At 37.1% G+C, this 16,843-nt stretch overlaps 2 protein-coding genes across 2 annotated transcripts in view; both read right to left on the bottom strand.

Moving 5' to 3' along the window:
- LOC145545638 (tenascin-R-like) overlaps positions 1–15,155 on the bottom strand; it is a 92,342-nt gene extending 77,187 nt beyond the window's left edge. The window contains exon 1 of the mRNA XM_081590483.1: positions 14,986–15,155. The gene's annotated coding sequence lies outside the window, so the exon portion shown is untranslated. The remainder of the gene's footprint in view (positions 1–14,985) is intronic.
- Positions 15,156–15,290: 135 nt separating this feature from the next.
- OTOGL (otogelin like) overlaps positions 15,291–16,843 on the bottom strand; it is a 431,190-nt gene continuing 429,637 nt past the window's right edge. The window contains exon 61 of the mRNA XM_081593187.1: positions 15,291–16,582. Within this exon, the coding sequence (XP_081449313.1) occupies positions 16,382–16,582 (201 nt within the window). The 3' untranslated portion in view covers positions 15,291–16,381. The remainder of the gene's footprint in view (positions 16,583–16,843) is intronic.

Raw genomic sequence — 16,843 nt, 5'->3', positions numbered from 1 at the left:
TTATCCAAAGGAGAAGGTCCACCATCCTTACACTTTGAAAAAGTTGAGAAAAAAATTAATGACCAACATAAAAGCATCCTTACTTAAATCTTCTAAGCTGGATAAATTAGTCCCTCTTTATAGGAGAGTAGAGGATGACAGAGCTCTGTAAGTTCATAGAGATGACAAACAATCCTGGCTGGTCCGAGCATAATACTCTAACCCTTACTGTAAGCAGAATTCTAGGATGACACCTAATATTCTCAAACCCAGGTAGTCGCATCTTCTACTGTCCCCCTGCCCTGTTGGTTGATGGGACCTGTAAAAACAGTAGTCACTTCCATGACTGTGTTACATTATACAAGACTTGATTTTAGCAGAACAAAAGAGGGAGTCTCCTGCTGGCTCTTAAGAAGTAAGCAGAGATGATGTGAGAAGGCCAAATGATAGAGCATAAGCATCACCTCCAATAGCTGAGTGTGCCCCAGGCCTCAGCCAGCAAGAAAACAGGCCTCAGTTTTCTGCAATCACGAGGAACTTAATTTCTGCCAACAGCCTGAATGAACCTGGAAGAAGAGGACCCCAAACCTCACATGATGGATCACAGTTCCAACTAAGAACTTAATTTCAGCCGGTGAGATCCTGAGCAGAAGGCCCAGGTAAACCCTGTCCAGACTTCTGACACTTAGAAACTGTCAGTTAATAAACATTCTGCTTCAAACCACAAAATTTCTGGTAATTCATCTCTTGGCAATAGAAAGCTAATTCGCACCCAGTAGTCAATGTAATCGATGGGTTAATAAGCAAGCCTGACCAATCATTGCACAGGATTTCCTAACTAGAGCTCAGAGAAGATGCCCATTTGTCTTTGTCAACAAACATAATAAAGACCATTTCACCAAAGCTGCGTGGTCAAGGCTGTATGCAGTTATCAAAGTTGCACATGGAACAACCTTGGGTGCAACCTGGGAGAGATGAAGCTGGCAGAGTAAGGGAAGCAGAGATGAACGCATTCAAGTCCCAGCATTTCATTCTCTCTTGCCCACCTCAGAGTCTGGTTATTTTAAATTCTTTGAAGGAATTCACTGGATTGGCACTCCTACCGTAGCTCCTCCCCCCAGATTAGTAAGTAACATCACTGGAATTTACCCAGTCTAGTGCCCAAGTCTGTTCTCCTAACCATTAATCACAAAAAGAGGTTTAGGATCTCCTTGCTCATTGACAAATAATTAATTTTGCCTTATTTGATATAATTTAGAGCAGTTGTGGCTAGACCAGGGAAATGATATAACTAAAAAAGTACACATATTTAAGTACTACTTTTAGCACAAGTCCAATACATGTATATCCTATGTACTTTCTAAAGTTAAGAAATCATTTTCTACATGTTGATTTTATTGTACTATTCTCCTAATTGAATAATTACATATTTGGCTAAATGTTTTTTAACTTAATATTATAGTCAGTTTATTTCCTTAAGACATCGCTTCAAAATTTTATAAACATTTTGTATAAAGTTGCTATTTGCTTTCTGAGTTTGTACTGTGTTAAAGTAAAATCAGTGATAAGATCTAAGTGCAAAAAGTACTGTATATGGATTATAGAATATATAGTACCAATCCAGGAAAGGAAGGACACAAAATATAAGTGTTCATCACTGATGAGAAGAAAATGCAGTGTTCTATTCCAATTTCATGTGGCACATAAACACACAGGATATGCCTGTTATTTTAGCCAAAATCAAGCTGCTGGATATGGTCATTTTTTGATAGTGACAGATATAGGCAGTGGTCCTCCTCAGTGTTTTCTAATTCTTAAGTGAAGAGAAGCAATTACCACGTTAGTAAATCTTGAAAGGCTGGTGGGAGTTTCTCTTTTAATATAAATAAGCATCATTCTTTTAAAATATGGGCCACAAATTCCACACGAATTAGAATAGAGACTCCTTTACTCCTTTAACTAACCAGTTTTCTAGTTTTCTTTTCTATTAAGTGTTACGATATTTGTTTGAGGTTTATATTAGTCAAAATGCCTAATTCTAAAGAAAAGTGCAAAGAATGAGTAGAATTCTTTACACACTGCTTAAGTAATAAAATTTATTCATTGGGGTAATTTTTATTTTTTTATCCTATCTACCAAAATTGTTTCTCTAAGGGCTTCACTTTTTCCTTTAAAAATAAATCTATATTTTAAATCCCTAAAGAAACACTTGGTTATTAAAGAGAAGTATATATTTTGTATACATTTTTGGTATGCAGATGTATACAAAAGATGTATATATCTTTGTATACATGGAAAATTTACCCATAATCCCACCAGCCCAAGATAATGAGTGTTGAACATATTTATCTGTTTCTTCCCAAGATATTGTTTGTGCAATGCATATATGTCTTTTCAACAAGATTAATCTTAAGATTAAGTATATATATTATATATATATTTATTATATATATAATATATGTATACTTTTATATATTGCCTTTGTTCACAAAACATGCTTCTTTAGTAAAGAATTTTTGAAAATATAGCCTTGAATTATGCATAATAATCCAGTTTATGGATATCATACAACTTATAAAGCAAAAACCAAACTGTAGAATTGTAGATTATTTAAGGTGTTTCCAAATTTGGGGCACTGTAAAAAATATTTAAATGAATCTTCAAGTTTAAAATGGTGTATCACCAGCACTTTAATGTATCCCTGGCTAATATTTCTCTAAACAGTGAAGAAACAAAAATATAAAAACAAAAATTCACAAACTGAAATTGTTTAACAGAACAAAATTGATTTCAGAAGAAATTCTGTTATTATAGATAGACCAATGTCTCCCAGGAGAAAGGAAAGGAAATAACTTAGATCTCTCCCATTTCCTATGCCTAAACTAAGAGTTTTGAGATCTGTAAATACCAAACACTGTTCAGGAACCATATTATCACAAAACCATATCTTTCAAAAGTAGCTAAATTTCCTTTAACTGTCTCATTGGTCTTTCTATGCCTATTCAACCATTGTAGCTCCCAGGGAACAACAGATTCTATCAGTATCCCACTGTATTTTATAAGTGGCCATCACAAAATAAACAGCATAGATGAAGAACAATGGTCAACAACAAAAACAATTGTTGTGAAAGAAGAAAATTGTAGCTTTTCACAAATTTTGATTATTTGAGCAATCAGAGAAGCATGAAAGTACATAAGGAAGAGTTGTCACCTCTGCACAGTTGAGAAATATTAGGAATTACCAGCTAGAACATGGGAAGTGAAATACGATTTGACTTTAGCTGGAAATAGAAGAAAATTTTCACCATTCCTCAAGTGGTAATAGAGTATAACCAAGAGCAATCCATGGGGCTTCCCTGGTAGCCCGGTGGTAAAGAATCTGCCTGACAATGCAGGAACCACAGGTTCTATCCCTGGGCTGGGAAGATCTTCTGGAGAAGGGAATGGCAACCCACTGGAGTATTCTTGCCTGGAAAAATCCCATGGACAGAGGAGCCTGGAGGGCTACAGTCCATGGGGTCGCAAGAGTCGGACAGGACTTAGTGACTGAACAGCAACAAAGGGCAATCCATATAATTTATTCATTAGTAAACAGCAAAAGTGACATGAAAATAAGCTATGAGACCTATGAAAAAATATTTCAAAGAATATCATTGTAAAAAATAATGACAGGAAGAACAGACTGGTTAGTGCCAGCACCCTGTTGCAAAATTTAGGAAAAAAAAATCAGGAAAGTTTTGCGTTTTCTCTAAATCTTGCAAAAAGACATGATTTTCACAGAAGTACAGAAAAAAGTATTGAGAGGAAAAAAATGATGTGGTATAAATAGAAAACAACCTGAAGTTTAAAGATGGTTAAAAGGGGAATTTGATTAGAATAAATGCAAGGAAACTAAAAAGGTATTCATAGAATTATAATCCACGGTGATGGGAGCATAGCAAGTATAAATAACTACTATGGAAAAAAAGCCTGAAAACCTCTACAGTTATGTAAAGCAAAAACACAAATAGATTATGACATATGAGAGAAATGTCACAAGTGTAAGGAGGAACAGCATACACATAATTAATATTCCTGAATATAAAACCAGATTAAAGTTAAGCATAACAAATAAAAATATACCAGCAGTAGAAGAAATACGTCTTGTAAATTTTAGAAAAGGATTGTGTGAAGATTGGAGGATTTCAAAACATCCAAAAGAATACCAACGAACCATGCCTATGCACATTTTCACATTATCAAAATTCAAAACTTGAAGGAAAATTTTAATATGCAACATTCAAAAGAAAAAGGGAAAGAAACATAATGGAACCAAATATCCTGGAACGAAATGTTTCTTTTGCAACACTCAATGTCTAAATGCAGTAAAACAATACTTACAGTTTTGAAAGCAAACTGTAACCTCCAACTTTTATACTCAGCTAAATCCTTTTTAAAAGATGATACGTGCTTTGCGAGCATTAGTTCCATTAGCCTTACACTAGCCCACTGAGAAATTTGAAAAATATGAAGTGCAAAATTGTTAAATTTACTTAGAATCACAGGAAAAGAAGGTGTTAGTATTTGAAATTGTACTTCCTTGGTCTGAAAGCCCAAGATCTTAGCTGTCATGATACACTGTGAGTAAAAATTTGGAAGATATACAATCCATGTACTTTGCTTGAGAAAAATAACTTGAAGATTGAAATTAAACAACCAAGAAATAAATCAAACATAAGAATTAATTAATGGAGCCACTGACACTGATGGTAAGGATTACAGTTTACTCACACATAGAACTATTAAATTGGGTTACAAAGCTAAAATGTATTTATATGTGTTTACAGTTTTAATAGAAAAAACCGACACATAATTTTGATACAAAATAAATTTGATTGAGAAGGCAGGAAACTTAAATTCCATACTTTTCAGTAGACATAATTTCCTTTTTATCTTCTCAAGGTTTGCTAATCTCTGTATATTCTGGTAATAGACAACATTTTTGATAAACTAATAATATAATATTTTAGCTAGAACTCAAGCCTTCAAATTAGCAGTCATTAGTGAAAAACTCTGAAATTTTTTTCTCCCAAAGATCTAGAGGCTTAATTAGAAAGAAATGAAGCTGGGAACAGAGAGTTGCTAACCTTTGTGCAAATTATCAAAAAGTGCCTACTAATGGCAGGTATATTACAAAAAGGCACAAGGTCTGATGGATGAATTAGAAAATGCCTCCCCTTTCTTACCTCAGGAGTTATTAGAAACAGGCTCCTCCCTCTGGAAAGATGCAGTCCCAAAGATGGGTGTTTGGTTTGGCAAGAGGCCAGTGCCTTTGTGCAAAGAAAAAGGAATTTCATCTTCTGTGCAAAAACAGCCTCTTGTCATGCAGGGTTCATGACCCGGCTTGAGGAACCTGAGTCAGATTTCAGCATATCTTCGCCCATCAGATGAGCACTTTAATACAGGGACCAAAATGTAAAATAATTGACAGAGATCCTACCTGGAAATATTAGCATAAATGTGAATCCTAATCCGCTTGGGCTACAGGCCCTCTGATCAGAGTCCTACTTATTCTATATCTTGGAATCTTTTGACTCTATATATTGTAATCACACATGTTCTCAATAGGTTAATTTGAAGAAATTGTTGAGATATCTAGATTTCACTAGTGTTATTTTGTGTGTAATGTGAATGTTAATCTTGAAACACTGTATGGAAATTAACAGCATAGAAAAAGCTCAGTAACCTCCCAACTCCTATTAAGAGCCTCTATTCTTTTGGGTATCAGAGCCTTAGGGTACATGTCTATTTTTTTTCAACTTCATTGAATAGAATATATGAGTAGCTTATTCAGATTCATCTCTTAAAACTCACATAAATAAGAGGTTTGTTTTATTAATGAAAACTTAATTTTTTTAAATGGAACCACAAATCCCAGAGTATATTAATTATAATACAACCGTAAAGGTAGGGACAGGTAAGTTAAAGCTTGTCAAGTTATTTGTCCTGATAGGCACACTGTGAAAGTACCACTAAGAAAATGGAAAAAGAAAAAAATAGACAACATAAGAAATAAAATAAGAAAAATATTTGAATTGAGCAGCACACGCAGACATATATACTAAAGTGACAGATGTTTTCTGTTTACTGTATCAACAAGGACTTATTTCTGTGCCTCTCTAGTGTTGATGATGATAAAGGATTAATCAAAACAAAGTCTTATAACCTTCTTGTGGGAGGAATAAGTTGATTTAGCAATTGTGAAAGACAAATAAGGAAAGACATGTGGAAAATTCTTCAGCACATTGACCCATTTGATCCCTCAGTTCACTTCATGCATAAGGATCTAAAATATCAAGACCATTTCAAGAAAAAGAAATGCAAAAAGCAAAATGATTGTCAGGGAAGGCCTTACGAATAGCTCAGAAAAGAAGAGAAGCCAAAGGCAAAGGAGAAAAGGAAAGATATATCCATTTGACTGCAGAGTTTCAAAGAATCACAAAGAGAGATAAAAAAGCCTTCTTCAGTGATCAATGGGAGAAGGCAATGGCACCCCACTCCAGTACTCTTGCCTAGAAAATCCCATGGATGGAGGAGCCTGGTAGGCTATAGTCCATGGGGTCGCTATGAGTCGTACACGACTGAGCAACTTCACTTTCACTTTTCCCTTTCATGCACTGGAGAAGGAAATGGCAATCCACTCCAGTATTCTTGCCTGGAGAATCCTAGGGACGGCGGAGCCTGGTGAGCTGCCGTCCATGGGATCGCACAAAGTCAGACACGACTGAAGCGACTTAGCAGCAGCAGCAGCAGCAGCAGTGATCAATGCAAAGAAATAGAGGAAAACAACAGAATGGGAAAGACTAGAGATCTCTTCAAGAAAATTAGAGGTACCAAGGGAACATTTCATGCAAAGATAGGCACAATAAAGGGCACAAACGATATGGACCTGACAGAAGCAGGAGATATTAAGAAGCAGCAGCAAGAATATACAGAACTATACAAAAAAATCGTCATGACCCAGATAACCACAATGGTGTGATCACTTACCTATGTGAAGTCAAGTGGGCCTTAAGAAGCATCACTACAAATAAAGCTAATGGAGTTGATGGAATTCCAGCTGAGCTATTTCAAATCCTAAAAGATGATGCCGTGAAAGTCCTGCACTCAATATGTCAGCAAATTTGGAAAACTCAGCAGTGGCCACAGGACTGGAAAAGGGTAGATTTCATTCCAATCCCAAAAAAAGGCAATGCCAAAGAATGCTCAAACTATTGCACAATTGCACTCATTCCACACACTAGCAAAGTAGTGCTCAAAATTCTCCAAGCAAGTCTTCAACAGTACATGAATCATGAACTTCCAGATATTCAAGCTGGATTTAGAAAAGGCAAAGGAACCAGAGATCAAATTGCCAATATCCAAAGGATCATCAAAAAAGCAAGAGGGTTCCAGAAAAACATCTACTTCTGCCTTGTTGACTATGCCAAAGCCTTTAACTGTGTGGATCACAACAAACTGTGGAAAATTCTTCAAGAGATGGGAATACAAGACCACCTTACCTGCCTCCTAAGAAATCTTTGTGCAGGTCAAGAAGCAACAGTTAGAACCGTACATGGTAGAACAGATTGGTTCCAAATTGGGAAACGAGTACATCAAGGCTGTATATTGTCACTCTCCTTATTTAACTTCTATTCAGAGTACATCATGCGAAATGCTGGGCTGGATAAAGCACAAGCTGGAATCAAGATTGGTGAGAGAAATATCAATAACCTCAGATATGCGGATGACACCACCCTTACAGCAGAAAGCGAAGAAGAACTAAAAAGCCTGTTGATGAAGGTGAGAGAGGAGAGTGAAAAAGTTGGCTTAAAACTCAACATTCAGAAAACTAAGATCATGGCATCCGGTCCCATCACTTCATGGCAAATAGATGGGGAAACAGTGGAAACAGTGATAGACTATTTTCGGGGGCTCCAAAATCACTGCAGATGGTAACTGCAGCCATGAAATTAAAAGATGCTTGCTCCTTGGAAGAAAAGTTTTGACCAATCTGGACAGCATATTAAAAAGCAGAGACATTACTTTGCCAACAAAGGTCGGTCTAATCAAAGCTGTGGTTTTTATAGTAGTCATGTATGGATGTGAGAGTTCGACTATTAGGAAAGCTGAGCACTGAAGACTGATGCTTTTGAACTGTGGTGTTGGAGAAGACTCTTTAGGGTCCCTTGGACTGCAAGGAGATACAACTAGTCAATCCTAAAGGAAATCAGTCCTGAGTTTTCATTGGAAGGACTGATGCTGAAGGTGAAGCGCCAATACTTTGGCCACCTGAGGAGAAGAACTGACTCCTTGGAAAAGACCCTGATGCTTGGAAAGAACAAACGCGGGAGGAGAAGGGGATGACAGAGGGTGAGACAATTGGATGGCATCACCGACACGATGGACATGAGTTTGAGCAAGCTCTGGGCATTGGTGATGGAAAGGGAAGCCTGGCATGCTGCAGTCCATGGGGTCACAAAGAGCTGGACACAACTGAGCAACTGAACTGAACTGATATTAGTTTCAGGTGTATATCACAGTGATTCAATATTTTTGTAGTTTAAACTCCATTTCAAGTTTTATTATAAAATATTGGGTATATTCCCTGTGCTGCATATTACATCCTGTTTCTTATTTATTTTATACATAGTAGTCTGTACCTCTTTACCCCTACCATTATCTTTTTCCTCACTCTTCTCCTTTCCTCGTTGGTAACTGCTAGTTTGATTTCTATATCCACGAGCCTGTCTCTGTTTTGTTATCTTTGCTCATTTCTTTTATTCTTTAGATTCCACCTATAAGTGAAAATATATAGTGTTTGTGTTTCTCTGTCCAACATTTAATAAGCATAATACCATCCAGGTCCATTCACATTGTTGCAAATGGCAGAATTTCATATGGCTGAGTAATATTTCATTGTGGGCTTCCCAAGTAGCTGAGTGGTAAAGAATCCCACCTGCAATGCAGGAAACTCAAGTTTGATTCCTGGGTCAGGAAGATCCCCTGGAGAAGGAAATGGCAACCCACTTCAGCATTCTTGCCTGGGAAATCCTATGGACAGAGGAGCCTGGCAAGCTACAGTCCATGGGGTCGCAAGAGAGTCGGACATGACTGTGTGACTAAACAACAACAACAACAACAATATTCCATCGCATGTATATATCACATCTTCTTTATCTATTTAACTGTTGATGGAAACAGATTGTTCCCATAACTTGGCAATTATAAATAATACTGCTTTGAACATTGGAATGCACGTATATTTTCAAACTTGTGTTTTCATTTTCTTTTAATTAACTAATTTATTTTAATTGGAAGATAATTACAATATCGTGATGGTTTTTGCCATACATCAACATGAATCAGCCATGGGTGCACATGTGTCCCCCATCCGGAAGCCCCCTCCCACCTCCCACAACATCCCATCCCTCTGGGTTGTCCCAGAGCACCAACTTTGAGTGCCCTGCTTCATGCATTGAACTTGCATTGGTCATCTGTTTTACATATGGTAATATACATGTTTCAATGCTATTCTCTCAAATCATCCCACCCTCACCTTCTCCTACAAAGTTCAAAAGTCTGTTTTTACATCTGTGTCTCTTTTGCTGCTTTGCATATAGGATTGTCATTACCGTCTTTCTAAATTCCATATATATATACATATATATGCATTAATATACTATATTGGTGTTTCTCTTTCTGACTTACTTCACTCTTTATAATAGGCTCCAGTTTCATCCACCTCATTAGAACTGACTCAAATGTGTTCCTTTTTATAGCTGAGTAATATTCCACTGTGTATATGTACCACAACTTCCTTATCCATTCATCTGCCAGTGGACATCTAGGTTGCTTCCATGTCCTAGCTATTGTAAACAGTGCTGCAATGAATATTGGGGTACATGTGTCTCTTTCAATTCTGGTTTCCTCCGTGTGTATATACAAACAGCAGTGGGATTGCTGGGTTGTATGGCAGTTCTAATTCCAGTTTTTAAAGGAATCTCCACATGGTTCTCCATAGTGGCTGTACCAGTTTGCATTCCCACCAACAGTGTAAGAGGATTCTCTTTCCTCCACACCCTCTCCAGCATTTACTGTTTGTAGACTTTTTGATTGTGGCCATTCTGACCAGTGTGAGATGATATCTCATTGTGGTTTTGATTTGCATTTCTCTAACAATGAGTGATGTTGAGCATCTTTTCATGTGTTTATTAGCCATCTGTATGTCTTCTTTGGAGAAATGTCTGTTTAGTCCTTTTGCCCACTTTTTGATTGAGTTGTTTATTTTTCTGGTGTCTTTTCATTTTCTTAGGATATATAGCAAACAGTGGCATTGCTAGTTCATATGGTAATTCTACTTTTAGTTTCTAGAGGAATTTTCATCTTGTTTTCCATAGTGGTTGCACCAATTTACATTCCCACCAACAATGTACTAGGGTTCCTTTTCTCCACACCTTTCCCAACATGTCTCATTTGTAGACTTCCTGATGATAGTCATTCTGATGGGTTTGAGGTTATATCTCACTATGGTTTTGATTTGCATTTCTCTGATGATCAGCGATGTTGAGCATTTTTTTCCGCAAGGCTAATATGCCTATTAGCCTTCTGTATGTCTTCTTGGGAAAAAAAAAAAGTCTATTCAGGTCTTCTGCCCATTTTTAAATTGGGTTGTTCATTATTTTTACGTTGAATTGTATGAACTGTCTATATGTTTTGGATATCAACCCTTTACAGGTCATATCATTTGCAAATATTTTCTCCCCCCCAGTAGCTTGTCTTTCTCTTTTGTTGATGTTTTATTTTGCTGTGCAAAAGCTTTTAAGTTTATCCCATTTATTTTTGCCTTTGTTTCCTTTTCCTTGTGAGACAGATTCAAAAAAAATATTGCTATGATTTATGTCAGAGTGTTCTGCCTATATTTTCTTCTAGGAGTTTTATGGTTTCTGATCTTCCATTTAGATCTTTAATCTATTTTGTTTATTTTTGTACATGCTGTGTGAAAATGTTCTAATTTTATTCTTTTACATGTAGCTGTCCAATTTTCCCAATACAATTTATTGAATAGACTGTCTTTTCTCCATTGTATCTCAATGCCTCCTTTGTGATAAATTAATTGATCATAGGCGTGTGGGTTTAATTCTGGGCTCTCTATTCTGATACATGTATCTGTTTTTGTGCCAATACCATATTATTTTAATTACTGTAGTTTTGTAGTGTAGTCTGAAGTAAGGCAGCATACTAACTCCAGCTTTGTTCTTTTTTCTCAAGATTTCTTTCACTAAAAATCCTTAAAGAAATTAAAAATTATGCTTAATTTAATATCAGATCAGGGGAGGCAGGGAGAAACACCAGCAAAATAACAATAGAAATTATTCATAGGCATGTTTTGTATTTTTTTCCTACAAACAATACAAGAGTTTATTATTTACTCTTCTTCTTTCCAACATGACAGTAAATCGAATGCTGTTGATTTAAAGAGCTATAAATCACAACTTGTAGTTTTAATGTAGTTTGACAGCTGTTTGACAGTTGTTATTTACTGAGGTAAAGAAGACTCTTCAAGGAACTGGTTTGAGGAGAGTGAGACAGAAAAAGAACAAAAGCTAATACAAGTCCAATTGCTACAGAGCAGTCCACTACTTACAAAAAACACAGATATATCTGGAAAGGCCAAATGGAACCACACATCTTGGGATAGTCATTGAAGATGAGGAGTGACAGTGAGCAGTTGACCTGCTGGTTCCTGGACCTGTCCTTCATTGTTCAAAGTTTATCCCACAGAGTATGAATTCCTCCTTTTTTTTCAGGCTGCATTTCTCAGTTCCTCAGGGTGATCAGGGGGCACAGTGCTTCTTCCAGGCTCATAAGTGGTGGGAGAAACCAGATCCCCCATGGCAAGCGTGGGGGAAGGATGCAGTCCTTTCTCCCCAGGAGACTGAGACAGTGGTCGGAATAAGGCAAGGAGGCGGATGGGTGAGTCTGGGCCCACGGCACATGTGCTGTGCTGTTCCTGCCTAGGTGCCTCAGGCTGTCTGGGAGGAGAAACTACCATGTAGATGGGAGTGGGTTCAGTGCCAGCAGCTGCAGAAACATAAACATGTATCTGACTGAATCTAGGCATGAGTACATCAGGAACAGTGCACATACTGAGTCCAATTAATCATCTGCTGCTGCGGCTGCTAAGTCGCTTCAGTCGTGTCCGACTCTGTGCTACCCCATAGACAGCAGCCCACCAGACTCCACCGTCCCTGGGATTCTCCAGGCAAGAACACTGGAGTGGATTGCCATTTCCTCCTCCAATGCATGAAAGTGAAAAGTGAAAGTGAAGTCGCTCAGTCGTGTCCGACTCTTAGCAACCCCATGAACTGCAGGCTACCAGGCTCCTCCGTCCATGGGATTTTCCAGGCAAGAGTACTGTAGTGGGGTGCCATTGCCTTCTCCGAATTAATCATCTGCTCATCACCTTTCAACTCATTTGCAATGGGCTGAATGTTTACGTTCCCTCAAAATTCATATGTTGAAATACTAACCTTTCATATGATGGTATTAGAAGGTGAGCCCTTTGGGCAGTGAATGGAACATGATAGTGGAGCCCCCATGAATGGGATTCATGTCCTTTTATAAGAGACCAGAAAGCCCTTTCACCCTTCTGTCATGAGAGGATACAGCAAGAAGACTGCTGTCTTTAAACCCAGAAGCAGACCATTACCAGATGCCAAATCTGCTGGCAGGTTGATCTTGGACTTCCCAGCCTCTAGAACTGTAAGAAATAAATGTCTGTTGTTTTTAAGTTGTTCAGTTTATGCTATTTTATTATACCAGCCCAAACTAAGACACCACTTCATTTTGGCTTTTGTTCATAGTAAGAAACACAAATCAATTCCATTTCTATAAATCAAATGACTCTTCATCAACATTTGACAGATCATAACTCCAATCCTTTGTACAACCTTTTATTTCCTTGGATTCTGTGACTGCTTCACTGAGGCTCTGGGCTTAAATCCAAACACTATGACTATTCTTTCTCAGTCTCATCTCCTGACTGTTCTTTTCTAAGATCCTTTATCAGTTCAGTTCAGTTCAGTTCAGTTGCTCAGTCATGTCCGACTCTTTGCAACTCCATGAATCGCAGCATGCCAGGCCTCCCTGTCCATCACCAACTCCCAGAGTTTACTCAAACTCATGTCCATCGAGTCAGTGATGCCATCCAACTATCTCATCCTCTGTTGTCCCCTTCTCCTCCTGCCCCCAATCCTTCCCAGCATCAGGGTCTTTTCCAGTGAGTCAATTCTTCGTATGAGGTGGCCAAAGTATTGGAGCTTCAGCTTCAACATCAGTCCTTCCAGTGAACACCCAGGACTGATCTCCTTTAGGATGGACTGCTTGGATCTCCTTGCAGTCCAAGGGACTCTCAAGAGTCTTCTCCCACACCACAATTCAAAAGCATCAATTCTTCAGCACTCAGCTTTCTTCACAGTCCAACTCTCACATCCATACATGACTACTGGAAAAACCATAGCCTTGACTAGAAGGACCTTTGTTAGCAAAATAATGTCTCTGCTTTTTAATATGCTGTCTAGGTTGGTCATAACTTTCCTTCCAAGGAGTAAGCATCTTTTAATTTCATGGCTGCAGTCACCATCTGCAGTAATTTTCGAGCCCCCCAAAATAAAGTCTGACACTGTTTACACTGTTTCCCCATCTATTTGCCATGAAGTGATGGGACCAGATGCCATGATCTTAGTTTTCTGAATATTGAGCTTTAAGCCAACTTTTTCACTCTCCTCTTTTACTTTCATCAAGAGGCTTTTTAGTTCCTCTTCACTTTCTGCCATAAGGGTGGTGTCATCTGCATATCTGAGGTTATTGATATTTCTCCCAGAAATCTTGATTCCAGCTTATGCTTCCTCCAGCCCAGAGTTTCTCATGATGTACTCTGCATATAAGTTAAATAAGCAGGGTGACAATATCCATCCTTGATGTACTGCTTTTCCTATTTGGAACCAGTCTGTTGTTCTATGTCCAGTTCTAACTGTTGCTTCCTGACTTGCATATAGATTTCTCAAGAGGCAGGTCAGGTGGTCTGGTGTTCCCATCTCTTTAAGAATTTTCCATAGTTTATCGTGATCCACACAGTCAAAGCCTTTGGCATAGTCAATAAAAGATCCTTTATACTTATAACTAATTTAAATATGAGGAATATATGATACAGATATAGTTCAAAAGTCAAAAAACATATTGTTCTTCATGGAGAAGTTCATATCTCAGACTGCATTGACCCTGACTTAACATCTCTTTATTCAGATTACTATCCAGTTGTCCCAGCACCATTTATGCAAAGTCTGCTTGTAACCCCTCTGCTGATTTGATGGCCACCTTGAACTACATTCCAAAGAATTCTGGGTTCTCCTTCATGGACTTTCTCCACAGGCGTGCTTATTTATCCAATACCTACTTTCTCACTAGACTGTAAGTGACAGGAGGGTAAGCACTGTGTCTATTTATATTGCCCGTATCCTCAGAGCTTAGAACAGTGCCTGGCACCTAGAGGTACTCAATATATGTTTGTTGTATTTAGAATGTTTGTTAAGTCCTAGGATTAGGTTTCCCTTTTTTCCCACAAATGTGTTTAAAGATAATTATGTATTTTAATATAATAGTAAATATTTAACAGAACATGAAAATAAAGAAATCGTGGTAGACAATATACAATATTATGTGCCTCATTTGAGGTACATACAGTTTCCCTTAAGCAAAGTGTTAACATATTTTAACCAAAAACATTTGATTCAGTCTAGATGTTAACAGGAGTCAATGAATATTGAAATGTTAATATCTTAGACAGAATACTTACAAGTGTTATTATGCACAAATAAGATAAAATCAATTTTTATATACAGTAGATACTGGGGCTTTGAAGATGCAATATTCATTTCATTCTTTAATCCATTTCTAAGTAACCTCGGAGGGCCCCAAATATCTAACCTGTTGTAATTTTTCTGGGTAGCATAATTGTGAAATAGAACCAAATCACCAAGCTCAGCGTAGTCCACCAGGCTCCCACATCTGCTTTTCAGTGCAATTTTACTGTTCTCTCACTGACGTTTGACTTCATTTGATCCTCACAACAATCATACTAAATGGGGAATTCTCTCCTTTTTACAGATGAAGAAAATCAAATAATTATACACTATTAGTGGCAAAGAATTGGGAGATTTGTAAAAATCTAAGAATATATTTGTTGTAAATGTCAATAATCTACTGTATTTAAAAAGTACAGCATTCCATTGTAGAATTATTAATACACTCAAACAACTTTATTTCATCCTTCATTGGCAAAACAGCAACATGAACAGAAAAATAGCATGCAACTTCAATAGTTAGGCAAATATTGAATATATTTCAAAAACCAGACATCTATGAGACAGTAAATAGCTAACTAAACATTAAGTAATAACAACCTATTTTAAAACAGTTTTAATGGTAAAAAATAAAAATAAAAACCCAAGATCTCTCTCCTCTATTTAGCAACTGATGCTATATTTCCCCATTCCTTATTATTCAGGTAACTATTATATGGATGTATATACATATGTATGTGTGGCATTTTTCCTTTTTTTAAAGGCACTGAATTTAAAATTCTTAATTCTAGGCAAAGCAAGCTCTTTAAGAGTAAAATGTTCTGTGATACACACCTTACCATACTGTTCTAAAGAAAAAAACACATTACTGGAAGGTAAAAAATGTAGACTTAATCCAACTGTTAACATGAATTCATTATATTATTTTACCAAATGAATTTGTACAAGTCACACAGCTTCTCTGGTTATGTGATAAACTTGCAAACTAAGGGAAATTTGCAATTACATCCTTAATATCCACTCAGAATTTAAATAATCTAAAATCCTATTTTCTATTATCTGTCTCTAAGCAGACCTCTCTTTATGATATCCAAATTAAAATTGTCACTATTAGCTGATTACATTTGCCAGAATAAACACTAGTAATAAGAGTATCTTAATTTTAATATCTATGGCAGATTTAAAAATAAAAAATAAAAATTGAGTGAAACTGAAAGAATCCTGCAAAACAACTTTCTAATAGATAATATAATTTCATGTTGCAATTATATACATAACAGAATTTCAGCTGATCACCTTAAGTTCATTTGATTCTGTAAAATAGACTAAATCAATAAACCTAATTTTTCTTGGAAATTGTATAGATTTTGCAGCAAGTGTTAAACTGCCATATCCAATAGTCTGAAAAATACATATTATTATTAAACAGTATAAATCTGCCAGGTGCCTTAAAAAGAGCTGATAAAAGTTAACTCCATTTGACCTTATAATGTTGCATAGAGTTCTTAGAATCCAAGAGTTTAATTCCACTGGCATGTGCAGTCTATAGGTTCCTGGAGAGTGTGCAGGACTTCAGTGCCATTGCCTGAGCAATAGAGTGGCACAGTCAAGTTGCGCACCCCGTTTTCACGGCAACACTTACAGAATCTTAGGTGGCTCTCAATATTGATGTTATATATGGTAGCTGATGGGCATTTTCCATCACAAGATGCAACATTTATCTGTAAGGAGAGACAATGAGAAAAATGTCTTAAAACTTTTAAAGCAGTGATAATGATTCCACTAAGATAGAGTCCCTTGGACTGCAAGAAGATTCAACCAGTCCATCCTAAAGGAGATCAGTCCTGAGTATTCATTGGAAGGACTCATGCTGAAGCTGAAACTCCAATACTTTGGCCACCTGATGAGAAGAACTAACTCATTTGAAAAGACCCTGATGCTGGGAAAGATGGAAGGCGGGAAGAGAAGGGGACAACAGAGGA

The sequence above is a fragment of the Giraffa tippelskirchi genome, chromosome 4 (assembly GCF_054371585.1).
Source record: "Giraffa tippelskirchi isolate mGirTip1 chromosome 4, T2T-mGirTip1v1.2.pri, whole genome shotgun sequence".
Classification (NCBI taxonomy): Eukaryota; Metazoa; Chordata; class Mammalia; order Artiodactyla; family Giraffidae; genus Giraffa; species Giraffa tippelskirchi.
Note: the sequence above shows the minus strand (reverse complement) of the source record. Positions and strands in the feature narration are given on the sequence as shown.